The sequence below is a fragment of the Alosa pseudoharengus genome, unplaced genomic scaffold (assembly GCF_046254945.1).
Source record: "Alosa pseudoharengus isolate Yale_2024_CS ecotype anadromous, Long Island Sound unplaced genomic scaffold, YU_APseudo_1.1 YU_APseudo_1.1_scf_13, whole genome shotgun sequence".
Taxonomy (NCBI): Eukaryota; Metazoa; Chordata; class Actinopteri; order Clupeiformes; family Clupeidae; genus Alosa; species Alosa pseudoharengus.
Window position 1 is genome coordinate 24,770,356 of NW_027468598.1, and position 24,991 is coordinate 24,795,346.

The 24,991-nt window shown below is 44.2% G+C and overlaps 1 protein-coding gene across 5 annotated transcripts in view; it reads left to right on the forward strand.

Moving 5' to 3' along the window:
• Positions 1–18,249, forward strand: part of limk1a (LIM domain kinase 1a) — a 45,781-nt gene extending 27,532 nt beyond the window's left edge. For all 5 annotated transcript variants that reach the window (XM_076282619.1, XM_076282623.1, XM_076282620.1 and 2 more), the window contains 13 exons: positions 4,301–4,410; positions 5,158–5,355; positions 5,622–5,727; positions 6,334–6,521; positions 6,734–6,920; positions 7,730–7,816; positions 8,724–8,855; positions 9,406–9,465; positions 10,062–10,127; positions 12,152–12,320; positions 12,957–13,012; positions 13,391–13,548; positions 13,933–18,249. In XM_076282619.1, the coding sequence (XP_076138734.1) occupies positions 4,301–4,410; positions 5,158–5,355; positions 5,622–5,727; positions 6,334–6,521; positions 6,734–6,920; positions 7,730–7,816; positions 8,724–8,855; positions 9,406–9,465; positions 10,062–10,127; positions 12,152–12,320; positions 12,957–13,012; positions 13,391–13,548; positions 13,933–14,158 (1,743 nt within the window). In that variant the 3' untranslated portion in view covers positions 14,159–18,249. The remainder of the gene's footprint in view (positions 1–4,300; positions 4,411–5,157; positions 5,356–5,621; positions 5,728–6,333; positions 6,522–6,733; positions 6,921–7,729; positions 7,817–8,723; positions 8,856–9,405; positions 9,466–10,061; positions 10,128–12,151; positions 12,321–12,956; positions 13,013–13,390; positions 13,549–13,932) is intronic.
• The last annotated feature ends 6,742 nt before the right edge of the window (positions 18,250–24,991 follow it).

Below are 24,991 nucleotides of genomic sequence, written 5' to 3' on the forward strand. Positions count from 1 at the left end.
GGCACCAGGCTTATGCTAAATCTGTATGTTTGGGTGGCTTTAAGGCTTTAAGTGGCTAAAGATTTAGCTGGGCATTCATGTGGCCGCGTTTGTTTTTCATTCCCTATTTTGAGTGTTTTGGGCCTTGGCAGAGCTCACTCGGTCCACATGTCTAATCATGTTTGCTCTGCTGGTAGTCACTCTGCTGCAGATAGCCTGCGTGTGTGAGTGCATCTTGCAGTGGCTCCATGTTTTTTGCAGATTCAGCTCCCGCTCGGTTTGCTATCATCATTCTTTTAAAGCACTGGCATCTGTTTTAATCCTTACGTTTAGTGTGGATTTGTTTTTCATTAGAAGTGATCTTAACTTAAAGTGGAAAGCCTAAAGGTGCAGGTAGAGGGTTAGTAATGAGTCTCTGGTGAGATTTCTGTCCGTGTTTAGACTAGTAGCCTGAGTAGAGCTCCTTTTAATGGATTGGTGAGCTGGCTCCTTATCTTGTTAGCACAAAACTGCAACTCTCTGTTTGCCCTGCATCTACCACTTCACACTCAAACACACACACACACACACACACACACACATACTTGCAGGCACACACACACTTCACACACACACACACACACACACACACATTCACACACACACACATATACACACACACACACACACCCACACACACACACACACACACACACACACACACACACATTCACGCACACACAGACACACACACACACACACACACACACACACACACACACACACACACACACACACACACACACACACACACACACACACACACACACACACACACACAGAGAAACACACACAGAGAAACACACACAGAAACTGTCTGGAATGCATGCACAAGTCTCCTGGTCTGATTGGGAATGAGGTCAACATTCCCTTTTTAAGCACGGGGTGAAGTGATGTCATGGCCGTGTGCGCTGTGTTGTGCGGCTACCCGTGCTGCTTGGGGAGCCTTGCACACATGGAGCGCATTACACCAGGAGATTGCAGTATATCAGCAAAACCCCAGGCACAGCCCCAGAGTGCATTAGTCTCAGTCCAATACCATATGGAAAAACCACTCCAATAGTTAGCTAATGAGAGAAGTAATCCGGTTAATTTACAATCGCACGTGTCATATGCATTGCAACTGGTTTTGATATTCCCTGTGATTAATATGCTCTTGTCGTTTGCAGACTGCAGACAAGATTAGTTTGTCCTTTGTTAGTCTGAAGGGACGAGCCATAATTGTATCTTCCCTACTGTGTGTGGGGAGGTTGGGTGCTAGAAAGCCATGAGTTTAGTCTCCCTATTCCCATAACGCAGAAAAGGAGAGTAGACAAGATGCAACAAGGCAAACGGAAGCAGAGAAAGTCATTCCTTGTGCGTCAGGAGTAGCTCCAGGAAATAGCACTAAAGGAAGTCATTCCTTGTTTCTCGTTTCTGTTTTTATTTGTTTTTATTACTTTATTTACTTAATTATACTGTCTGTTATTAGCCTTTTATGTCTATGTCTGTGTGTCTGTATTGGGTCAGAACTTCTGAGAAGTCCAAGACAAATTTCCCCAAGGGGATAATAAAGTATATATCTATCTATCTATCTATCTATCTTGTGCGTCAGGAGTAGCTCCAGGAAATAGCACTAAAGGATGTCCACTTTGTTCATGATTTACATATTCCACTTCTTTCTTCTCTCTGGCACTTTCACCATTCAAATGTGGCATCATGGAATTTGGATAACCTTTCAACCACAAACTAGTTCTGTGTGCAGATGTACTGTCCCTATCCGTTCATGTTGAGTGATTCCCTCAACTAGTGATTGTGGGGATTTAAAGGAATGCCTCTGAAAGTGTTATTTGAGTCAGTTGAGTTCATTTTGCAAGGTCAATGTAAACATGTGAAAAACGCTCATGGGAGTCCGTGGGGGGTGGGAAGGTTATGGCTTCACACACTTTCTCCAGATGGAGGTCATGGGGACCCCCCGGTTCTTCGGAGAACCCCCCAGTTCCTCAGAGAACAATATGCTCTTGATTTAAGACCTGATCTCATGGTCCAGCCTTGTGCTTGATGACTAACAGACACAACACTTCACCCGTGCGAGTGCTGGGAGAGAGCAGCAAGCATGTGAAAACCACAGCAGAGCTACTCATTTGGAAAATGAAAGGACTTCTTCTCTCCCTGTTATCACCCAAAGATTCCTGAGCAGGCTTAATTTCCATTAATATTGTTATACCACAGGGGATTTTTAGCAACTCAGGGATCTGGTGTTAGGGTAGATTTGTAACTTTGTGAGGTATCAGTATTCTGTTTGTATTTTTTGTTGTTTACCATGAGAATTTCCACGCCAATGGTATAAGCCAGCACAGAGGTCAGTTATCTACAGCTTTCTACAGGATTTGGTGAGAAATAACCAAATCTGACTGAGCAATGTGTTGTTTAATCAATCAGTAACGGTGATGGAAGCCCAAGAATGCTGTTATCTCTACTGCACCCTCCCCTCCTCATCACCTGAAACCTTTCGAGCTCTCAAAGCCCTTCCCCCGGGGGCCTGTGGAAACAGTTGTTCACTCTCTGAAGTGGTTTTTGGGGAGGGGGGTGGTTGGGTAGTGAGAGCGGGGTGTGGGGTATGTCTAATGCTGCTCGGACGCAGTTGTTTGCTCGAGAATGGAAGAAGCGATACAGAGATGAGTGTGTCGGAGCAGCCAGGGGCTTGGTGTTGGTGGTGGTTGTGGTGGTGGGCAGCAAATGGCGGCCGACCAGAGTGCAGGAGTGTGACAGCGTCACCTCTGTTTCCTTCCTACCAAGGACGCTCCTACTGAGCCCTCACACCTGAAATGTCACCAGATGCCCACTCAGAACGTCCACACACACACAGACACGGACACACACGAACACACACACGCACACACCATATGCTTCCTCTGATGGCTGAAAGGGTACTTCCATGGAATAGATTTCAGAGTCATTTCGCACTTCATGCTGGCGTGCCCCCTTGTGTGTGGTTTTAGATTTTGATTTGAGGCCCTCTCTATGTGTCATCTTCATAGCAGGCTTATGCAAAATTCAGAATTATAGAACTGGCCTCCATTCAATTCATGAACTGTATTGGAATTTGAATTGAATTGGCTCCGCCCCACAAGAAGTAGAATTGGAATTGGAATTGGAATTGGATATTAAATTATATTCCTGTCTCAACATAGTTCTTTTAACATGTTATGTTATATAATCTGTTTTCACATGCTCCTCTTAACCCTGATCCTAAATGAGGGTAGTTAGCCAAAGAGCCAGGCGTTAAATGTGGCCTTAAATAGACATAGTTGAAATAGTTTTCATTCTTTTAAGATGCTGCTGTTATCCTACAACACGCTCAACAAGAAAGGCGGCTGCCTGCAGGACCACAGGCTAATTATGTTTATCGAAAGACACGCCAACACTTCAAAGCATCCATGTCTTTATTTTGGGTGCAGCTGCATGCTAAATCTCTCTGGGGTTTCCATGCCATTTATTAGGTCATGTTTTATCTCATGCACATGTGTATATCAAACAGATGAGCAATCAAGACAGTGTGCATTCATTTTACAGATTCAGCACTAGTTCTAGTACCAGCTATGGTACCAATGCTTCGTTTTACGGTCTGTGAAATATCTACCAAAGTCAGTGCAGATCGTTTTAAATTATATTGATTCACAGCTGATTTCATACAGCTTTGTCCGTTCTGTGGTGAAGCCGTAACATTGGAAAGCACCGCTCAGTCTAACTGTTGTGAAGTCGGGATCCAGCTTGACCACATATTTGTGAGCTCTCCTTTAGTTTCCATAGAAACTCTCCTGACTTCGTCTAAATTCATGAGAGCTGGTCTGCTAGTGGTATTACTGCCTAAAGGAACAGTTCTCTACTCGAAAATATCTTGTTGTTTTTCTTTAGTTCCATGGTAGCTATGTTGAAACCTGTTAACCGGCATTTACCTTTTTTTGATGTGAACAAAGTTCATGATGTCAGCAGTGTGTAAAATCAAGATCACTTGGGCCTTATAAGAAGGGTCTTATAAGTCATATATGGGTCAATCATATTTGACAGGTGATAATGCTCCACCATATTTAAGCATGACATTTATTCACATTGCACAAGAACTCCCACCATTCACAACTTCACAAGTGGCTCAGTAGTTGTGACCATGTCTCATACTGTTTAACAAACACAAGGACATCACTAACCCACACACTCAATTGAACACTGAAGCCACCAGATCATTGGGGTGATTGCATGTGTGTCTTTGCTGAGTCCAGGCCTTTCTTTGGGTGTTTTGCAGGTTGCGGGAGAGCAGAAGTATCACCCCGAGTGTTTCACCTGCCTGAACTGTCGGAGTTTCATTGGAGATGGGGACACGTATGCCCTCGTGGAGAGGTCCAAGCTCTACTGGTCAGTTGTGTGGATGAAAGAGCCAAACATTGAGTTAGCTTGCAAAGAAACATATCTGAAACAAAAAATTTGTTGAATAAACTTGAATCCTTTACTTTGAAATCAGAATTGACCTCATGCAGCCTTCCATATTGGACAAGTGATCCATGACGATGCTATACTATACAGTGTAGTAGATCAATGATGAAAGTAGCACTTCCCCAGACAACACAGTGGCCAGAAAGAATACACATTATACCGGTACAATGGCCATCAGCTTAGGCTTAGGTCATTTCCCCTTTTGCATGTAGCATCCATGTCACAGCCCTGTGTGGTCATGAAAAATAGAAATAAAATAAAAACTTCCCCCAATTCAGGGGCTAAGAGCAAACCATGGGCTTTTTACCACAAAGCCAACACATCACATGTTAGTGTTCTTGTTACAAGAAAAAAAACACTGACATAGAATAGGCTGGCCATAGCAGCAGAACCTTCATAAAAGAATACAGAAGTAGAGCCACTGACACACTGATGAGAAATGGAACCAGTTACAAAACGGGATGTTTTGTCACCAGGTCAAGCATAGTCTTAGGTCACCCCTCCCTGTCCAAGATGCCCTCATGTTGACATCCCCATCATGATTAAGCTGTTTTTGCTGCAGTCATCTGAATGTAGAGTAGTGTCAACACATATTTAAGCTAATACTCATATGTACTATAGGCTCCCTCTCTCTTCTCACATGACCTCTCCTGTCTTCCGATTACCCAGTGGCCATTGCTACTACCAGACCATCGTCACCCCGGTGACGCTCCCGGACTCACCGTGCTCAAAGATCCCCCACACAGTGACCCTTGTGTCCATCCCGGCGTCCACTGATGGCAAGCGTGGCTTTTCCGTTGCCATTGACCAGAGCACCAGTCCTAATGGCTTCGGCCCTGACCACAACCCCACAGTGAGGGTGTCAGAGTGAGTATGGCCAGGGCAGTGCTGGCTCTGTCTTTGCTCAACAGGCATTTAATAGATTGTGTATTTCAATCTAGTCATTCTCAAATGTGTACTGCTCATTCTCAAAGGACTTTCAGTTTCATGCATGCTTTAGTGTATTGTATTATCAACAGAATTATGGAATTAGATTATATATTGTATATATTTTTTTCTCTATATTGTGTATTTCTTTACACACGGTTTATATTATTTAGTGTTGCTTACCTGGATTATTCTTCTCTTATTAGAGTGGACACAGAGTGCATCAGTCCTGATGTGAAGAACTCCATACATGTAGGTGACAGAATCCTTGAGATCAACGGGACGCCAATCCGGAATGTTCCTTTTGATGAGGTAAAAAAATATATATATTTCCTTCTGTTTGGTATATCATTCGATCTATCCCTCCTTCAATTTATATTTTCTCTTTCACACACACACACACACACACACACACACACACACACTCACACCTCACACACACAAACACACACACACACACACACACACACACACACACACACACACACACACACACACACACACATGCACATTTTGTGCTCCAAAATAATGCAGACTATGCCTCAGGGAGTCTGTGGCTGAGACAACAAATGCCCTCATCATAAACTATTTCATTACTTTTCCTGCCGAGTCCACTTGATCCAGGAATGGACAAGCAAATTCATATGCAAACATGCTTCAGGCACAGGCCGCTCTCTATCCATTTTATACGATTCCAAAATAATTGATTTAGCTGGCTCCCAGCCTAGTCTATTTATTTAAATACATGTCTCTGACCTTTTCTTTCTTTCTTTCTTTCTTTCTTTCTTTCTTTCTTTCTTTCTTTTTCCCCATCCTACTCTTACTCTCCCTCTCTCCTTTCCTTTTGTCTCGTCCTTTTTTCTCTCTCCTCTCTCTGCTTCTCTGTTTTTCTCTCTCTCTTTCTTTCTTTCTTCTCAGATTGACCTGCTGATCCAGGAGACAAGTCGTCTGCTGCAGCTGACCATTGAGCACGACCCCCATGACCGTGGCGGCTCGGAGGACCAGGTGGACAGGCCGAGCCCCCTGTCTCCAGTGTCCAGTCCGGTGTCCCCAATCACCCAGCCCCCCAACCAGGACATCAACAACCTCCGCTCCCGCGTGATCACGTAAGTGCTACTGCTATTTATGCCTTTTCAGATGTGTTCTATCGATTTACTACAGTGCTAATTTCATATTGGAGTGTTGTTAAATTATGACAAAACCAGTTGTAAAAAAACAAACTGGAAGAACTAGCTGTAATTCGTTCGGTGTGTTTTGAGCGTTTGTTATTGACTGAAATATGGTATCCATAACAACGCTTGTTGTTGTTCCTCCCCAGGCGCAGTTACAGCATTGACAAATCACCCTGCTCCAGCAACACCGCTTCACCCTTGTCCCAACGCAAAGACATCAACCGCTCAGAATCCCTGCGTGTGGTGTCCAATCACACGCACCGGATCTTCCGCCCCTCTGACCTCATACATGGAGAGGTCCTGGGGAAGGGCTGCTTCGGTCAAGCCATCAAGGTATTGGCTTAAAGAAAAGTCCACATTGCCACATCACCCAACATCAAATGTATCGATTTGTATTGACTCGTTTTATCAGTAGCCATTTCCATGTCACACTTTCATCTGTATATTGATTAATATGGACCTATTTGTATCAATACTTATTATTCAGTGAACACCAATCATTCCATGTTTTTTTTTCTGTGACTCGTGTCTGACTGCACATCACGATTGACAAATTTGGCTGTGAATTCTGTGTGTATAGTGTTGTGTGATCACACATTTATCATGTCCAGTAGATGGCAGCAGTGTGATTACTTAAATAAACAGTTCAACCTAAAATCTGGACCAGACAGCACTAGAGCTTTTTATTTTCATAGAACATGTTGGTCTGGCAACCTACAAATATTTAGCCTCTTCCTATTTAAGTTTCCTTTTTTTCACTTATCTTGAAATGAATGTTGATAAATACCCTCAGGGTGAAACAGACCATACGCCTGTGTGGGTAAATACAGGGTATATAGTGTTTTTGTTTGTTTGTTTTTTTTTCGGGAAATTGCTTGTGCACAGGGAGTACCCATGCCCCCAAATGCACCCCAGCATGAGGTTAGTTTTAGAGGGCGGGGTGGAAAGAGAGCCTTTGAAAAGTTGTATCAGAGATCACCACACACACACACACACACACACACATGGCAGCCAGATGGGGTGTAACCACCGTAGACACTAAACACAAGGTTAAATGAGGTGACCGTCCTGAGAAACACTCCTAAACATTCCGCCCCGTGGGACAGTCTAATAACTCCACTTCCTGTCCCCCTGAACCCCAGGTGACCCACAGAGAGACGGGCGAGGTGATGGTGATGAAGGAGCTGATCCGCTTCGACGACGAGACGCAGAGGACCTTCCTCAAGGAGGTAAGAGGCCGGTCACTCTTCACGTCCACCTCACCCCCTCTACTCAGTGGTCTACTCAGGAAGCGAGGTCTGGTTGAGGTCCAGTTCAAAGACAGACTCAGTTCATTCACAGCAGTGGTTCTCAATGTGTGGTCCAGGGACCACTGGTGGTCCGCAAGCTATCCTAAGTGGTCCGCAAACAGACGTGGTAAAATATTATATAGATGAGTTGTTTGCAATGTTGAACCAACTTGTATGTTAATCCAGTTAAAGTAAGCTATGCCAGTTTAAATCATATGAATCCTCTGACACAATAAGCAAGGTGCAAAGGCAATAAGCAGGTGGTTCAGTAGGCCTACTGTGTACTGTTGAAGTATAGGTCTACTCTTTTTTTTTAACTAAGTGGTCCGTGAGTTTTTGTTTAATTGGTTAAGTGGTCCTTGGTCTGAAAAAGTTTGAGAAACACTGCTCTACAGCATCCGCATTACTTAGGCATTTAGGGATGACAGAATGCATGAGTATGACATGTCATTCATAGCAGGGTTGTGCACAATTCGAATTGCAATTCTGCTTCCTGTTTGCTACCTCAATTGAAATGCAAGTGAAATTCAAGAATTGAATTGGAATTTAAGAGCCAGTTTCAATCCAATTCTGGAATTTTGCACAAGCCTGATTCATAGCAGCGTCGTAGCATCGCTAGCGCTTCATATCTCAAGCGTGTTTGAATGTGCAGTGGCTCCCAGTAATGGACTAATCATGTTCCTGTGATCAGAGGCTGATGTATTTAATTAACCCAGGTATTACACGAGATTCCTCCCCTGGCGCATCCCTCTGCCCCCAGACGCCTCTGCACCGTTCAGCCCTGATTTGGATGAGATCTGATAGGACGGAGCCAATTAAGTTCTGCTCTTATTCTTTGTGACTGCAGGTGAAGGTGATGCGCTGCCTGGAACACCCCAACGTGCTCAAGTTCATCGGCGTGCTCTATAAAGACAAACGGCTCAACTTCATCGCCGAGTACATCAAAGGAGGAACCCTGAGGGAAATCATTAAGAAAATGGTGAGAGTTTGTGTGCATGTGTGTGTGCATGTTTGTGTGTCCGTGTGTACATGTGTGTGTAGGTGTATGTGTGTGTGTGTACGTGTGTGTACGTGTATGTGTGTATGTGTACGTGTGTGTGTGTGTGTATGTGTACGTGTGTGTGTGTGTGTGTGTGTGTGTGTGTGTGTGTGTGTGTGTGTGTGTGTGTGTGTGTGTGTGTGTGTACGTGTGTGTGTGTGTGTGTGTGTGTGTGTGTGTGTGTGTGTGTGTGTGTGTGTGTATGTGTACGTGTGTGTGTGTGTGTGTGTGTGTGTGTGTGTGTGTGTGTGTGTGTGTGTGTGTGTGGTCTCGCGGGCTCTCATGTGACTTGCGTTGTGGGTATATTTACACTCCAGAGCAGTTCCTCCTCACACACAAGCTCTTTTATTGCAACACATAAACAAGTCTGTCACGCTGTAAATATGACCATCTGAACACAACCATATGCCTGGTTTTGGCCTGTTTTTTCCCCTGACCTATTGCTAATAGAAAGCAATGTGATTTAAATTTACATTCTTTCCATCTACAGAATAGCAACTTTCCATGGAACCAGCGAGTGAGTTTTGCAAAGGACATTGCTTCAGGCATGGTGAGTGAAGAGAACATAGTCTGTCACATAACTGCACAAGTGACTACACACATAAATTCACAAATGCACTTATAGCACATAGGGCTTCAATTGCTACATAGCTACAATCCACGAAAAATAAGAGTTCTGCCTTTGTTGGCTTGGTGTCATTTTAATGGAAATGTCACAACCAATAACACTGAATGGCAGACCCTCACTGTAGTCAAATGCTTCATTGCAATATCACCTTTCACCAGCAGGGATAGTGTATATGGCTGCTATCACAACACAACTACCACAGTCTGCCACCCTGTGGTCATTTTATGCAAACACAACAGAAGGATTGTGTTTGGGATGAAGATTTTGCTGCTGTCATAAAGAATGTCAGAATCTCTCAGCCTAGATTACTGTCGACCAACACATTTTTAACCTAAAGCAGATACAGCCACATCGAGTTAAAGATTAAAGTACATGGAATTAGAATACAGATTTAAATTCAGATCAATAGAAAATGTGATCAACAGAATTTCTGAGCTGTAGTATTGCATCAATCAAAGGCCCATGTATCGCTTTTCTTATCAAGCCCCCATGTTTGTCTTCCTTCTCTCTGTCACCAGACCTACCTGCATTCCATGAACATAATCCACCGAGACCTGAATTCTCACAACTGCCTTGTACGAGAAGTGAGTATCCATGAGGAAACACTGTGTGTGTGTGTTTGTGTGTGTGTGTGTGTGTGTGTGCGTGTGTGTGCGTGCTCGGGTGTGTGTGTGTGTGTGTGTGCAGTTCCAGTGTATTTTCTTTGGGGATTAAGTTGTTTTTTCCTGAGTTGACACGCAGCTTAGTTTGAGGCTGACAGAAGTTAGACATAAGATGATATGGCTGTCAGAATTCCATTCGGGAGAAAACACTGCACATCTTTTGTCTCACTACAATAAGTAGGTTAGAGAGAGAAACTCTGTATGTCAGTGAGTGCATCTTTTGAAACCATGGAATCCTGAGCCTGCGGATTTGACATTGAGGATGATGTTATGATTGACACTGGGCAAACATCCACTGCACTGAAGTGCTGTGTCTGGACTTGTCTTACTTCTGTTTTGGAAGTCAGGCTTTATTGGTAGTCTCTGCATGAAAGCCTTTGTAGATTAAGGTTTTTCACTAGAGATCGAAAGTGATTTGGTGAGCAGTGGCGTAACTATAGTAGGTGCAGCAAGTGCAGTCGCACCAGGGCCCGTGACCTCCCGGGGCCCGTCGCTATCCCCGCCCTGCCTCCTTTTTTTTTTTTTTTTTTTTAGAAGTTTAGAATTTTAGAGCACGGAGAGTGAAGCGTCACTTTGACGATCTATCGGAAGATGAGCGCTTAACCGATGCAGAGAGATACTTCAAAGTGCAGGTATTTAATGCAACTCTGGACATCATAATCAGTCAGCTCTCCCAAAGATTTGCAAGTATGCGGGAAACTTGTCATGTGTTTGAGTCTTTACGTCCTATGACCCTTCAACTCGCAGGTGATGATGAACTGCTTGAAAAGGCAAGACGTTTGTCAGACCATTATAGCAGGGACATTGCACCGACATTCCCAACACAACTCCTCTCATTCAGGTCTTGCTTTAAAGCAGAGATTTCACAGAAGTCATCTATTTTTCAACTTGCCAAAATGCTGGTGGTAGATTATGACAGTGTAACATCCACATTCGGGGAAGTGTGTAGGCCTACTCATGTTGTTTCTGACATTGCCTGTGACTGTGGCTAACAGCTAAGCGATCTTTTTCCAAACTCAAACTTATTAAGACCTATACCTAATAAGCAGCATGGGGCAGGAGAGGCTCCGTGGGTTAGCTATCCTGTCCATTGAAAATACGAGAGCCAGAGCATTAAATATTGGGAACACTGTTGACGATTTTGCACAACGAAAGGCTCGATGGCCTTCTTCTAATGGCCTAATTCACGCATATTGGGGGTTGTATGCATATGAATGATTTTATTTGGTTTCTGGACGGTTAAATAAGTTAGGCTACATTAAGTTTTGTTTCTGCGCAGTGCGAGTTTATAAGCAAGCAATCTACGCTTGCAGTTTCAGCAGAGGTTTGAAGAAGCGCATTGAGTGTTCCCATAATTCCATGCGAGTTGATGTTAATGCAGTAATATTAGATTATCCTGGCCTGCAGGCTGTTAATAAAATTATTTTTTAATGTTTTTACATGTAATGGATATGTAGTCGTGTGTTTTTTATTTGAAATTGTAATCTGTAACTACTAAACTACTTCGGTGCCTCAGGCTCTTTGCATAAACAATTGAAGTCATCCTTAATGTGTATTGCATGTATCAGAGCTAACTCATCCTGGGCCTAAGTTCATCGGTATGGGGCCCGCTTAGCGCTCTCGCACCTGGGCCCACCATTGGCTTGTTACGCCACTGTTGGTGAGGATCAGATATTGTTGTTCAATGACTCCAATAGTAAAGAAAAGCTTTTGGAAATTTTCCACCCCTGACATTTCTGAAACAAACAAAAAAACTTCTGTTCTATATTTATTCAGTCTACTTGTCCTTTATATAGCTCCATCCTTGCCCTTTTTTTTGTGCTGGCAGGGTGCGGTGACTACCGGTACATGTATTTCTGACATTTCTGTAAAACAACTCAAGTGATTTTCTGAAGTGAAAATGTAAGGTGGGAGTTATCTTATGATCTTGTCCACCCCTCTTGCAGAATAACAGTGTGGTGGTGGCAGACTTCGGGCTTGCCAGGCTCATGGTGGAGGACAAGAACCAGGACAAGCTGTCTCTGGGGAACCCGCAGGGTCTAAAGAAACCTGACCGTCGGAAGAGGTACACGGTCGTGGGCAACCCCTACTGGATGGCACCAGAGATGATTCATGGTGAGTCTGCCCACTAATTATCAAATACAGTATCACATGCTGCGTTTGGCATCTGCGTTTGGCATCTGTCTGTGAGGGGCGGTGGTAGTGTAGCGATTAAGGAACTGGACTAGCGTGCAGTAGCCTGAAAGTTGTCGGTTCAATTCCCGGCTTCCACCGTTGTGCCCTTGAGCAAGGCACTTAACCCCAAGTTGCTCCGGGGACAATTTAATCCCTTGTAATATAGTTGACATATGTAAGTCGCTTTGGCTAAAAATGCGTCAGCCAAATGTAATGTAATGTAATGTAAAAATCTTTAGTCCCTTTCTTCTATAAATAATTGCTGTCATACCACACATCCGAAATAGGTACATAACAAAAATGAAGTAATATCTTCTCTATTATATTGGACACACTACAATGGCTGAATGGACCATAATAGATTCAAAACACTGTAGCAGCAACAAGGTGTCAACAATTGATAAATTCACAAAACACCAATGAATGGCCGATGACTTACAGTATGTTGTTTTTGCCAGTGGCCTCTATATATAGGAATGTAGAATTTTTGTACAACTGCCATCTGACTTGTTTATCCTGTGGTTGTACTGTGCCCTCAACCAGTTCCTTATATTTACTTTGGCTTGTTACCTACAGGAAAGAGTTACGACGAGAAAGTCGACATCTTCTCCTTTGGGATTATGCTTTGTGAGGTGAGTATTTTGTGGACAGATCAGCGGGAATAATCACAGGGCCTTGGCCAGCCTCACGAAAATAGCCTTTGTGCTGGATCCTACAATCCACAGAAATCAGTCTCAAACTGGGGACACCACCAATGTGGTATCCATTATGGAAGTCTCCAGAACTCCCTGATAGTTAAGCACCGTAAACTGCCTCCAAATGACATGCTTGGCCCAAACAGGAGCAGGAAGCAGGGCTGTGTCCTTGGATCCAGGTTAAACTGGTCCAGGATTAGCTCGGGGTTGTATGTGGTTTCCTGCGGGTGTACTGTAGACGGGGGATCCGGTGCCGGGCCCTCCAGAAGCAGGCTCTCACCACTCCCTCTCTCTTCTCCTCTCTCCTAAATGCAGATCATCGGGCGAGTCAACGCAGACCCAGACTATCTCCCCCGGGCGATGGACTTCGGGCTGAACGTGAAGGGCTTCCTGGAGCACTTCTGCCCGTCGGACTGCCCGCCCGCTTTCTTCCCCATCGCTGCTATATGCTGTGACCTGGACGCAGAGAAAAGGTGAGGACTCTTAGGACTGAGTTTCAGATAGGGTGTACATAGGGTGTACAGTACGTCAACAAATGAATGAAACAGAGCCTATCTTGTCAAACGCATTCCTTATTCCGTATGGATATCTTAGATCTAACTAATTTGTTCTCCTCACGGAGTCAATGTTTGTGTGTGGATATTGTTATGATGATGTTTTGCTATTGTTATTATGTTTAAATTATTTAGTCTATTACTAATATTACTATTTTTTATGTGCAGCCTTGGTAGGCTTAGGCTATATGACTGCTTAATACTAACTTAATTTTAAATGATAATATTAGTGTGAACCATAATCATAACAATGTGTTCCAAAGTTATGATTTTATTAATAAAGAAGTCGTCCTCTGTTGGCAGGCCGGCGTTTACTAAGCTGGAGGAGTGGCTGGAGAACCTGAAGATGCACCTGGACATCCGGCTGCCGCTTGTCTCCGAGCTGGAGCAGCTCAGCCGGGACTTCTGGCAGAAGCACCCGGCCTCCGAGAACGGGCTGCGCCCACACCCCGAGCAGCCAGAGTCGGCTCACTCGCTCGCGCTCTCGGCGAGACTAAGAGGAGAGGATGAGGAGCAGAACGGAGCGTAGCGGAGAAGAGAGGGTGGCAGATCTGCTAAAGAAGCTTCCGCCACCGCTGGCAGAGAGCAGAGGGGGACTTTTTACCCACCTCAACGCTGGGCAGCGGTGTCGTGGGTACAACACACACACACACACACACACACACACAACACAGACACACACACACACACGCACATCCCCTCCCTTGCGGGGTGTGCTGTGAGTAACTCTCCGTGGTTGGGAGCTCCGCAGTGGGCACAGATGCCAACCGCTGTGGACTCAGGGATGGAAATCCAGCCATGCCATGTGTGCTGGGCGCCACCTGGGGGCGCCACTCCAGTCGCAAGGCATTCATCCTCCCTTCCCTCCTCTTCGCCACCACGTGGGTCCCCAGGAAACAGGTCCCAGTCACTCTCATCGCTTCAGCCTGTTGAATGTCCGGTCATCGTCAACAGTCTCAGCATGGAAGAATCGACCATCGCCGCATTGTGTGTGTTGTTGTTGACTCTAACGGCTAAGAGCCAATGAGAAAAAGTCTTTGTCTGCTCATAACCGAAGGTGATGTTTAAATTTCATCTCGTTAAAAAAAACACAATCTTCTCCAAGACAATGGGGCAGCTTCAGGTGTCGTGTTGGGTTATATGTGATGTCTTCATATAGCAATTGTACCTTAGCGTTAACTGGTTTTTAACCGGTTTGTTTGGGTTGGATATTGAAGAGTGATTTTTCTTTTACCAAATGTGTAAAAGCCCTGTGGAAAGGCTATTTAATATCAAATGTCATCACAAGGCAAGCTTTCATTTGCTTTATTTCCCTGACTATCCTCCTAGCCTGGCCTGCTGTTAACAAAAGCCTCAAAACTGGCAGTTCATGCTTAGCCTAATGTGAGCACTAATATGTGTTGTGCTGATAGTCTGAACGCAGCATAACAGTTGCTCCTCTCACCACCATATCTCTTGTCCTGCACCAGCATGCTGGCTTACAGTATATAGTGACGTCTATAGTATTACCTGGTGTTCAGTGATGAATATATCCTTGATTTTGCAGTGACAGCTTGCTTTTTGAATGGACAGCAAACAATCTATAACACAACAAGGAGAAGCACCATCTAAGTGAATGATATGCATGGTTGTTAATAACCAGTCAGTGCCCCCCCCTCCCTGTTTGTTGACTAACCCTTGTGATCTGATCCTGCAACAGAGAGAGAGAGAGTGGGGGGGGGCATACTAACTCATAGCTAAGAGCAGCAATCCCAGCATCCCACTTGTAAGCATGAGATTTTCACATTTGCAGGCGATTTCAGCCTCACACCGTCTTTCCGTAGTTTTTCCCACTGACGTCAATGCATCCTGCTAAGTCTGCGGATGGGGCCATCCGCTATCGCGCCAAGCCAGCGCTGAGAGGCTGGCAAGACTCCTAACAGGGCACCGAGTTTGGGAATCATCTCCTCCATCTTTCTCTACTAGTTGTGCAGCACTGAAATCATTTTGCCATTATGGTACAGTCATCTATGGTACATTTTTTTTTTTTTTTTGTCATTGACTTGGAGTACTTTGAAGTTTCATCATGTGTAGTCCAACTCTAATCAAATGTACATACCTATTGATAGTATTTACTGTAAATGTTTTAAATATTGTATATGTACAGACATATTTTGTATACTGATGCAGCATTGCCATATTTTTTGATTGGCTACATGTTCAAATTATAGACATAGATAGGAGAACAGTAGATGTTCAACAGAACAGCCTCTAAAACACCTGTAAAAGGTTGGCATGACAACAGTGTGGCCCTTGGTTGACTTGCTCGTTTTGGAGAGTGTATTTAAGGTCTCGGGCCATCCATTTCCCAACCTGTGCTTCTCATGTGTGTTACATTTGCTACTTCCCAAGAAGCAGATCGAGTTATGTTGTTTACAGTCTGCCGGCGAGCATCCACTTTTTTTTCTTGTGACCGTGTCTGTGAACTAACTTCCTGGAAATGCGAGCAATCGCTGTCAACTGCTCTATGTGTTTGAAAACCAGCAAAAAAAGAGAGAAAGAAATTTCACAGAGGAAAAATGCAATTCATGTTTCTTATATGTTCAATGGATGGCTCTGTTACTCGTTGAGACTTTGCCACTCTCTTTGCGTCCAATGGCCACTAATGTGCTGTTAAGAGTTCTGTAGTCCCTCGGCACACTGGTGTTTGACCAAGATTAGTATTCAAGAGTCAACATTATGTTTTACCATCCAGACTCGAGCCATGTGGTTTGGCCTTAGCTCTTAGCCATAGTCACTGGTGTGTGGCCATGTCTCACCAACCTGTGGAACCCTTCCTGTTTACACAAACCTGCTGGCTGTAAATATCTCTGTAAATCTCTGTTTGAAGACAAGCCCAGCTTTCTTTCCTTCTCTCTCTTTCTCTTTCTCTCTCTCCCTCTCCATCTCCTGTGTTGGGAGATGAGAGTTGCATGGTGCATTGGCTAGGTGTTTAGTTTTGCTTCGAGGATAAAAAACAGAGCTATTCTTGTAACTTTGAACAAATATTGTGATAGAGAGGAGAATACAGTGGAGGATTGTCAGGAAAGCGTGCACAGACAGCAGATGCCGGCTGCCTGATGCAACCGGAACAGAAAATACATGGAGAGGAGGGGGGGGGGGGGTTAACACAGCATCTCTTTTTTTGTATAGAACCACTGAAATCTTTTTGTATAGATTTTTAAGTAATTTAATTTGCACTATGCTAGAATATGGCTGCCCTCAGGGCTAGGTTTGTCTCTTACTTTAAAGAAAAAACGAAACTGCATTGGTTCTTATATGAATGCAAGTCACTGAAGGAGCCTTTGAAATGTAAAGGGATTCATTGGGAGCCTTTCCTCTGAGTAGCAAACTTATTAATAGTGTCTTTTAAAATCATTTCTTACCGCAGTATTGACTCAATCCCCGCTAGTATTGCTGAAACATGCATGTGCATCTTCATTAGTTTTCCATTCCATGTCTTCACAGTTTATAATTGTACATATGTTTTGGAAGTTACTCTTTTATATAGGAATATTTCCATTTACATGGCATACAGTAAAAGTGTCTCTAGTTCTTTTCACTGGTTTTGTTGTAGCACATGCTTGAATTGGCAAATTAGACATCCATTTTCCAAACTGGACCAGTACCATTCCAATAGCCTGACTTATCTTTACGAATGATCCTTTAGGTGAATGACCAAAAAAACATGATGAAGCACTATGCATAGCTTTACATTACCTTTGAACTCACATTACCTTTGAAACATATCTTCCAAGTTTGCTACAAAGAGGAGGGTAACTGTGGTTCCCTTGCTGTCTACAGAAAGATCCTTTGTGTAAGAGGTTCTGGTTGTAATGACCACTGTCCAATTCCTTGATGTTGGGCTACTTTCGTTAGAGCACTTACAATCCCCATTCCAGTACTCTCCATTGAAAGTCCAGCTCAGGGCATTGGAGCTTGTGATGCTTCACTGAATGCGATGTTACTGCTTGGGTCGAGTTAGGTTCACAGCTTAACACACACACACACACATTACACACAGCAAGCATGCAATCCTCAACTGTTACCCAGTGATGTCTTCACAGATAAGATAACTTCCACTTGCAAAATAATCAGTAGGTAAGATCACATTCCTTACCGTATGTCTGTTGTGGACTGTCTATGATGCTATGGGCATGAATCCTGGTCATCTCAGTCCAGCAGACACTCAACCCAATTCTCAGCATGTGCGGATGTTGCAGCAGTACTTCTTTGCAAAGGATCTTTACCTCTGAACAATGCTGTGCCTTTGTTTTAAGCTAGCCTTGCCAACGACTTGTAGCGTGTTTGAAATGATTTTTTGTAAGAAAAATAAGAAAAATGGTGTAAGTCTGATGAATTTGATTTGATTGCTGATTGGTTTTTATGAGATTCCCACTTGTTCTCTATATTTATATTTTCCATATTTCCATTGTCTGTTTTTTGGTAATTTTGGTTTATGATTTTCTTTGTTCTTTTAATTTAATTTTTTACACAAGCTGTGAAAAAATCTGCACTTTAATTCCGGTTGTGAACATTGAAAATCCAAGGAGACGACTGTATTTCATTGCAGCTGGAATAAAATTGCCGTTCCTTAACAAACATGCTATTTGTGCGTCTTATTCCACATTTTCACATCAGATTTAAATTTATTTTATTTACCTCAGAACAACAAAAACATGATTTCATTTCTCTCTCTCTCGTTCTCTCTCTCTCTCTCTTTCTTTAACTAGTGATGGGATGCTGAAAATGTGAAAAGTAGACTTAATGCGGTGTGCTATAACCCAAACTTACCACTGCGACGCAGTGTCAAACTGCTGCTTCATCGTTCACACGTGACGGGTATATCCTTGATGCGCATCCCATGTGCAATTGTTTTCATTCTGGTGGTGGTGCAGGCCGTGCCTCATGACGTCATGTGCGTCTGGCAGCGCTGAGTGGAGCTTGGTTTAAACTGCTCTCGGTGCTCTAAATGCAGTCATTCAGCGGTGGGCTACTGCTGGGAGAGTGCCTGAAGTCGAGAGAGTGCCGTTTGCAGTCAATTTCATACGTTGCAATCGTCGCATAATCTCCCATCTGCTGTTTCAGTGCCCTACAATCTAGCGGGATCTTTTTTTATGCCAGCAACAGAAGACGGACAGGGCAGCTGCGTCGTCGCTGTTGGGAGTATTCATTGCATTTCGTCGACATGGAAAACTCAAACAGCAGGTTTAGATCGTCTCTCTTCAATCACGGTGAGTACCGACCTGTCCATCTATTTAGTTTTTATTCAGGTACAATCAAAATTGACTGCTTTACCGAATGCCAGTCTCGACTGAGATCCAACTCCCTTGACTGATTCTGTGATGTTCGTCCTTGAAATGTCAGTTATCTTTCGGCAAGATTTTTGACACCTCAAGTCAAGTCATGCCACATGAATGAGCGTCTACGCGTTATGCGCTCCATTCACGCCGTGTATGTTGAACTTGGATACAAGTTACATCTTTGCCTGGATGGACAGCAGTTATTGCGACCCTACAGGCGCACACTACAGTAGGATCAGTATAATAGTTAATACTAACTTGATAATACAGCAAGACGCGTTTGACTGGAGAGCCAACTAAGACAGTTGAATGCAAAGCACTGGGTGGGTTAGTTATGCAAGAATCACGCTACGACTGACCACACTTGCCTAAATATAGGCTGGAGCACATGTATTGCTTTTACATTTGTTGAGAAACCGATGCTTGGATTAGCTGCTGTGTTCAGTCCCAGAGGATGCAAAAGAATGTGAGGCAGCCTTGCCCTTAACTACTATATATTAGGCAAACACTTTGAAGCTCTGACATGTCTCGATGACATGTTTTTGTATTAGCCTACCATTTACTAAACTTTATCCCACTCAGTTAAATATATTTATTTTGTCAATATTCTCCTGTGCCTTACTCTCTAACCCTCTTGTGCTATGATCTTTATAACACACACACACACACACACACACACCAGTTTCCAGTCATCAATCTTTAAACCAGTGTTTCTGGAATAACGTCTATGGTAGCTTGTAGGCATCTTTAGTGAGTTTGGTCTATGATCACTCTCCAGTGTTGATGCAGTACTTATTGTCCTCTTCACATTGGGTCTGTTATCTCACTAACTGTGGTTGAAAAGCACAATATAGATGATTTGCAGTTCATCATTTAAAAGAAATTCAAAACATATAAATACAGACTAGCAATCAAGAGGTCTAAAGCCACATTTTTTTGTTTGTGTAACCCAAGATGCTGTCAGCTTCTCGGAGAGATTCTTAGCCCTGCATTAAGCATTAAGCACTCCAAGACTCAGCCAGTCTTGGATCAGATTGCCTTTTGTAGGGGCAGTTTGGCTGTACACCAGCTCTGGCACAGACTGCCCTCTCCATAGCCTCACTGGGGGCATCCAGGCTTCCCAGATACTCAGGACTCGTTAGTGTGGTTACCCTCTTCCGCTGCCGAAATATCTCAATGGAAAGGCCATTTGCTGTGGAATCAGAAGTAAGCACAGGAAGCGGGTGAGAGGGCATGGCCCAGATGTGTGTCTGTGATGTCATCACTTGATGTGATGTGCAGGTATGGGTGGGGTCAGACAGGTGGCTTAACCTCGCCCGAAATGAAATGCGGCTCCGAAAGGTTACGACTTTAATTATTGGACACCCTACAGCGAAAAAGTGTAAGACTAAGGCTAAGACTTGCTCACTCTAAGAAGCTGGGCTTGATTCCACGTGTGTGTGTGTGGTTTGTGTGTGTGTGTGGGGGGGTGGGGGTGGTATGTGTGTGTGTGTGTGTGTGTGTGTGTGTGTGTGTGTGTGTGTGTGTGTGTGTGTGTGTGTGTGTGTGTGTGTGTGTGTGTGTGTGTGTGTGTGTGTGTGTGTGTGTGTGTGTGTGTGTGTGTGTGTGTGTGTGTGTGTGTGTGTGAGAGAGAGAAAGAGAGAGAGAGAGAGGAGAAAATGGAAAAAGAGCAGATGGAGTCACAGTAGTGGTTTATTCCTCCAACCTTCACCGTGACTGCATAATCCACACACACACACACACACACACACACACACACACACACACACACACACACACACACACACACACACACACACACACATACACCTATAGAGAGCACTGTCACTTACTATTGTTCAAGTTAGTAACTCACGACTCCCACACAGCCCTGCCACCAGGCCTGCACTGTAACTCTTCTCCTCTCCTCTTCTCCATGCATCTCCTCTGAGGGTACTGCGCTGTGCTCTGAGTCCTGATGCTGATTAGAAAATTCCCATACTGTATTCCATTCCATGAGAACAGTGCGCACCACAATTCATTTACTTTTTTATCTGCGGTTAGTATTCCCTGGTTAGTATGTGGTAAGGCATTTATTTCAGCACAGGGAGGATTGAAATTCCTCTACTACAGTCTGTTAATTAGAGCAGTAAAGGAAAGGACATTTATATCCCTGTGCAGATAACTCATTTTCAGACTGTTTTGTTCATTCTTTGGTTTACTTAATTTGGAATCTAGGCCTTTCTAATTGAGGCCATGCAGTTAGCTTGTCAGCGCAAGGGGACCAGCGTAGATGACAGAGGCCTGGGTCCCCGTAGGAAACGCTCCAGCGCCAGGCTTTAAGTAGCAAAAGCATCAATCAGGTCCAAAATATGAAAACAAGGCAGGAGATCGGGTCCCTGGTCCCGCGCTCCAGCTGAGTCAACAGCTAGTCCGTGCGGCGAGCGTCAGACTGGTGTGGAGGGCCTGCTGTGGTCAGCAGAGGTTTTGCAGTGGACATTCCGCTGTAGACACTTGAGGATAGCGCATCCCACAACGATGTGTCCTCCTCCTCTCAGATATGGTAGAGAAGATGACCGTCTGTTTTTTATGTAGGCATGGTAAGGACACTGATGCAAGCTTTCACAGACATTGGCAAATACTATGCAGAATGGCCAATAGAGGCCAAGCACACTCCCAACAGTAGACAGATGGACGATTTGGACTGTACTTTTCAAGCGCTTATGGAAATGTGTAGAATATGTACTTGCACATAGATGTGCATATGCCATCTATCTTTTATAAGCAACTTTTATAACCACAGTCTTTTGTGAGTTTGTAATAGGGAGGAAAAATCTTAATCTTTCTCCCATGTGTGTTGTTGAAAAGAAAAGAAAAGGGCCCTGTGGTTTTCAACAGGGGATCAAAGTGGACCTCTGCATTTCAGCCAAGCCCAATTTCCTGAGAGGGACTTGCATTTTTAGAATTACATCACTGGCACGGAGCCCTGGTGCAGAACTGTGTGGAATCCATAACTCTGCACGCTACTGTTCCCCCCATTCCCCCCCCCCATCTTACACGTATACATACGGAACCCCGTATTCACCATTGTCACGCTTCCTCATTACGGCTTGTCGCGGCTCTTCGTGCCAAGAGCTTTTTATAGACTCCTGAACTCATATGCAGGCGGCTGCAGCTGAGAAGGAAGAGTTGATAGAGATTTCAACTGCACTCTCTCCTTTTAAAAGGCAAATATAATTTCAGTTGCAGCTTTAGGGGCAAAGCAAGTTCATCTTTTTGTGTTGATTCTTTTCTTTGGTATGTTTTGATTGCAATTCATCTCTGCGGCCAATAATCTTCTTATGTGTTCTTTCTTCTTTCTCTTTATCTCCATCACACCCTGCCTGGACCCCCTTGGTTGAACTTACAGCAGACGATGAGGTAAGCCATCATTCTCAATCATCATGTGTTTTACGCGCTGCTTTGTCCTCTCATTTTCTATGGCATTGATGGGACCTCAGAATCATGGGCGAGTACGACAAGATGAGGACCGCCTGCCATCCAGAATAAACACAAACACAACACATACTTCTGACAGACGCCATCTCTTATTTAAGGATGTCAAACTAGGGTTTGGTTATGGGTGCAGTTTTCGAACACCCAGTTTTTCTGGTTCCATACACAAACAGCTCTCTTACTCGGGTAGGTCTTCATTTGACGTGCGAGTTATGCTTTGTGTGCCAAGAGGAGAACAGTGGATTGCTGCTTTTCCTCACTTGACACTGGGGTTATTCATGCACTAAGTATTTCCATTCAACAATGCTGCTTAGCTTCTTACTGGGTGTATCTTCTTTGTCAAGCCCAACCTTCAATAACAGGGCCGACAACAGGATGGGTGGTTTTCAGTCTTGTTAACATCAGCAGTTTAGCTACAGTCACCATTGTGATCAAATTATACTGTGCTTTATAATTGCACCTCAGCTCTGGAGCACATTTAGAGCTGATCAATGTTGCATCCCAGGGAACCTTAAAGAGAAGAGGTGGGGTGCTGTGTATGCAGGCAGGCTAGCTGGTCAATGTCTGTGACCAATTTAGGATACACAGACAGGGACTATTGAAGACTTTGGTTCCAAAACACTATATCCTCCATTTTAATGAATTTTCATTAATCATTTTTTTACATTTAGTTTTCCAAGTAATTTCAGTTGAACTGTAATTGGGTATTGCTATTTGATTCATCTTTACTCAACAACACAACTGCAATTTAATTGATATTACCTGAAACACACAATTAAATAACATGACTTTTTAATATTTTTAAAAATGGAGATATAGCATTTTGGAACCAAACTCTTCTAATTGTAGCCCATCCTGCCTCACAAACCTGACTCTCACCTCAGTGTTAAGCCACTGACTGGCAGCTCAGTGGCTGTGTAGGTCACGTGACCATGCCCAGCTGTGTTTGGACTCCCAGACCTGTCACCAAACAATCAAGAGTAAATAATTTGTTGGGTGATGGCAGTGCCCTTTGTGGGTGTGACAGGAACAATCCTTTCTCATTGCATTCCTGGCCACAGCCCCAAATCAGCCCAAGTAAACCAGCAGAACTTGATGTTTTTTTCCTATGTCATTTTGTTGTACCTCACTCATCAAACTAGTAAATCCACAAAAAAAGGCACTCATAACTTTTCCTTGTGTAAGTGCTCACTGATGTATTTTCCTGATGGTGGGACTTCTATTGTAATATTGCTCAAAATGCATTATTTTCCAAGCTGCAAAGCCAGCAGACCTAAGTAGTATGTCAACACGTGTTAGTGGGTGGGACGCGTGCCCTTGACACTTGTGGATGCAGGGGCTGTGGGCAGCACTGGCCTGGAGGCCCCCTGATTCCCAGAGCACAGATGGCTCTCTCCCTCGGACTTCCTCCGGTCTGTTTGCACTCAGCTCAGGGGTGTGGCCGGGAGAACTGGCTGCGGTTTCCTTCTCTCCACACCGAGCGGAGAAAAGCACACAGACACAAACACCGTTTTTCTTTTTTTTTTTCCTTTTTTTTGTTTTTTTTACTTCACGACGCGGCTGCCCTGACGGAGATGGTGATGATGTCACTCCGACCAGCCGCCACTGCTGACCAGCTCTGGCCGGGAGCAGCAACCATCTCTCTGACCACAGATGCCCCATCGCCGCCGCGGCAGGATCGCTTCCCCCTTGGTCCAGCAGGCAGGCGTCCTCCAAGTCCACGGCAGGCATTCTGCCACGGTTTTTCCGTCAACCCCGCAATTACATCTCGTCTTCAATTGATGCCTGCGCCATGAAGATTGAGGGTGTCGGCTAAAGTTGAACTTTATTAGACCATTAGCTGGATGCTGCGTTTTCGTTTTACACTCTCTCTCTCTCTCGCCCCCTCTCTCCATCTCTCTCTCTCCCTCTCACGTGTTGTCTGTTTCTCTCATTAACTACGGGCCCTGCCTGTCTCCATACAGTGCATTCCAGCAGGCATCTTGCCTGCATCAGTGTGGGAGACGCCCAAGAGGTGCTCCCCGGGGTTGGCATCTCAGTAACCTTTGTTATGCTCGTATATCAGTGCAAGTCACAAATCCAAACCGACACGCCCATTTGATGGCAATGTTTATAGTTCTTGCCACATCAGTGTTGTCATTGTGGAGAGATTGATAGTAGGTAGAGTTATAGAAGCTGCTCTGTTAGCTTTAAAGCATTTTTTATGTTTCAAACGATAATCTCGTCAGGTTTGCAAGGACTTTGCTTGTGGAGTCACTGTGTCTAAAACGATAGTCACAGCTTTCACAAACCCTGGCAGTGAATGAGAAATCATTTTAATTGAGCGTAGCTGAGGAGAGGCTTCTCCATTTCTGTTATGCAGCATCATGTGATTCTGTAAGCCTGTCGCTAGATGAACCTGTATTCGCGCTGACATTTCAGACAGTGTCCCCTGGGCATTCCCACAGTGGGATTTGCATAGCAGCAATTGCGTTAGTGAGATATAGAAACAGTTCTTCTCTGTAGCCTTGGGTGTTCCCAAAGTTGTACTTCTCAAAATAGAAAGTTCCCAAAGTTGTACTTCTGAA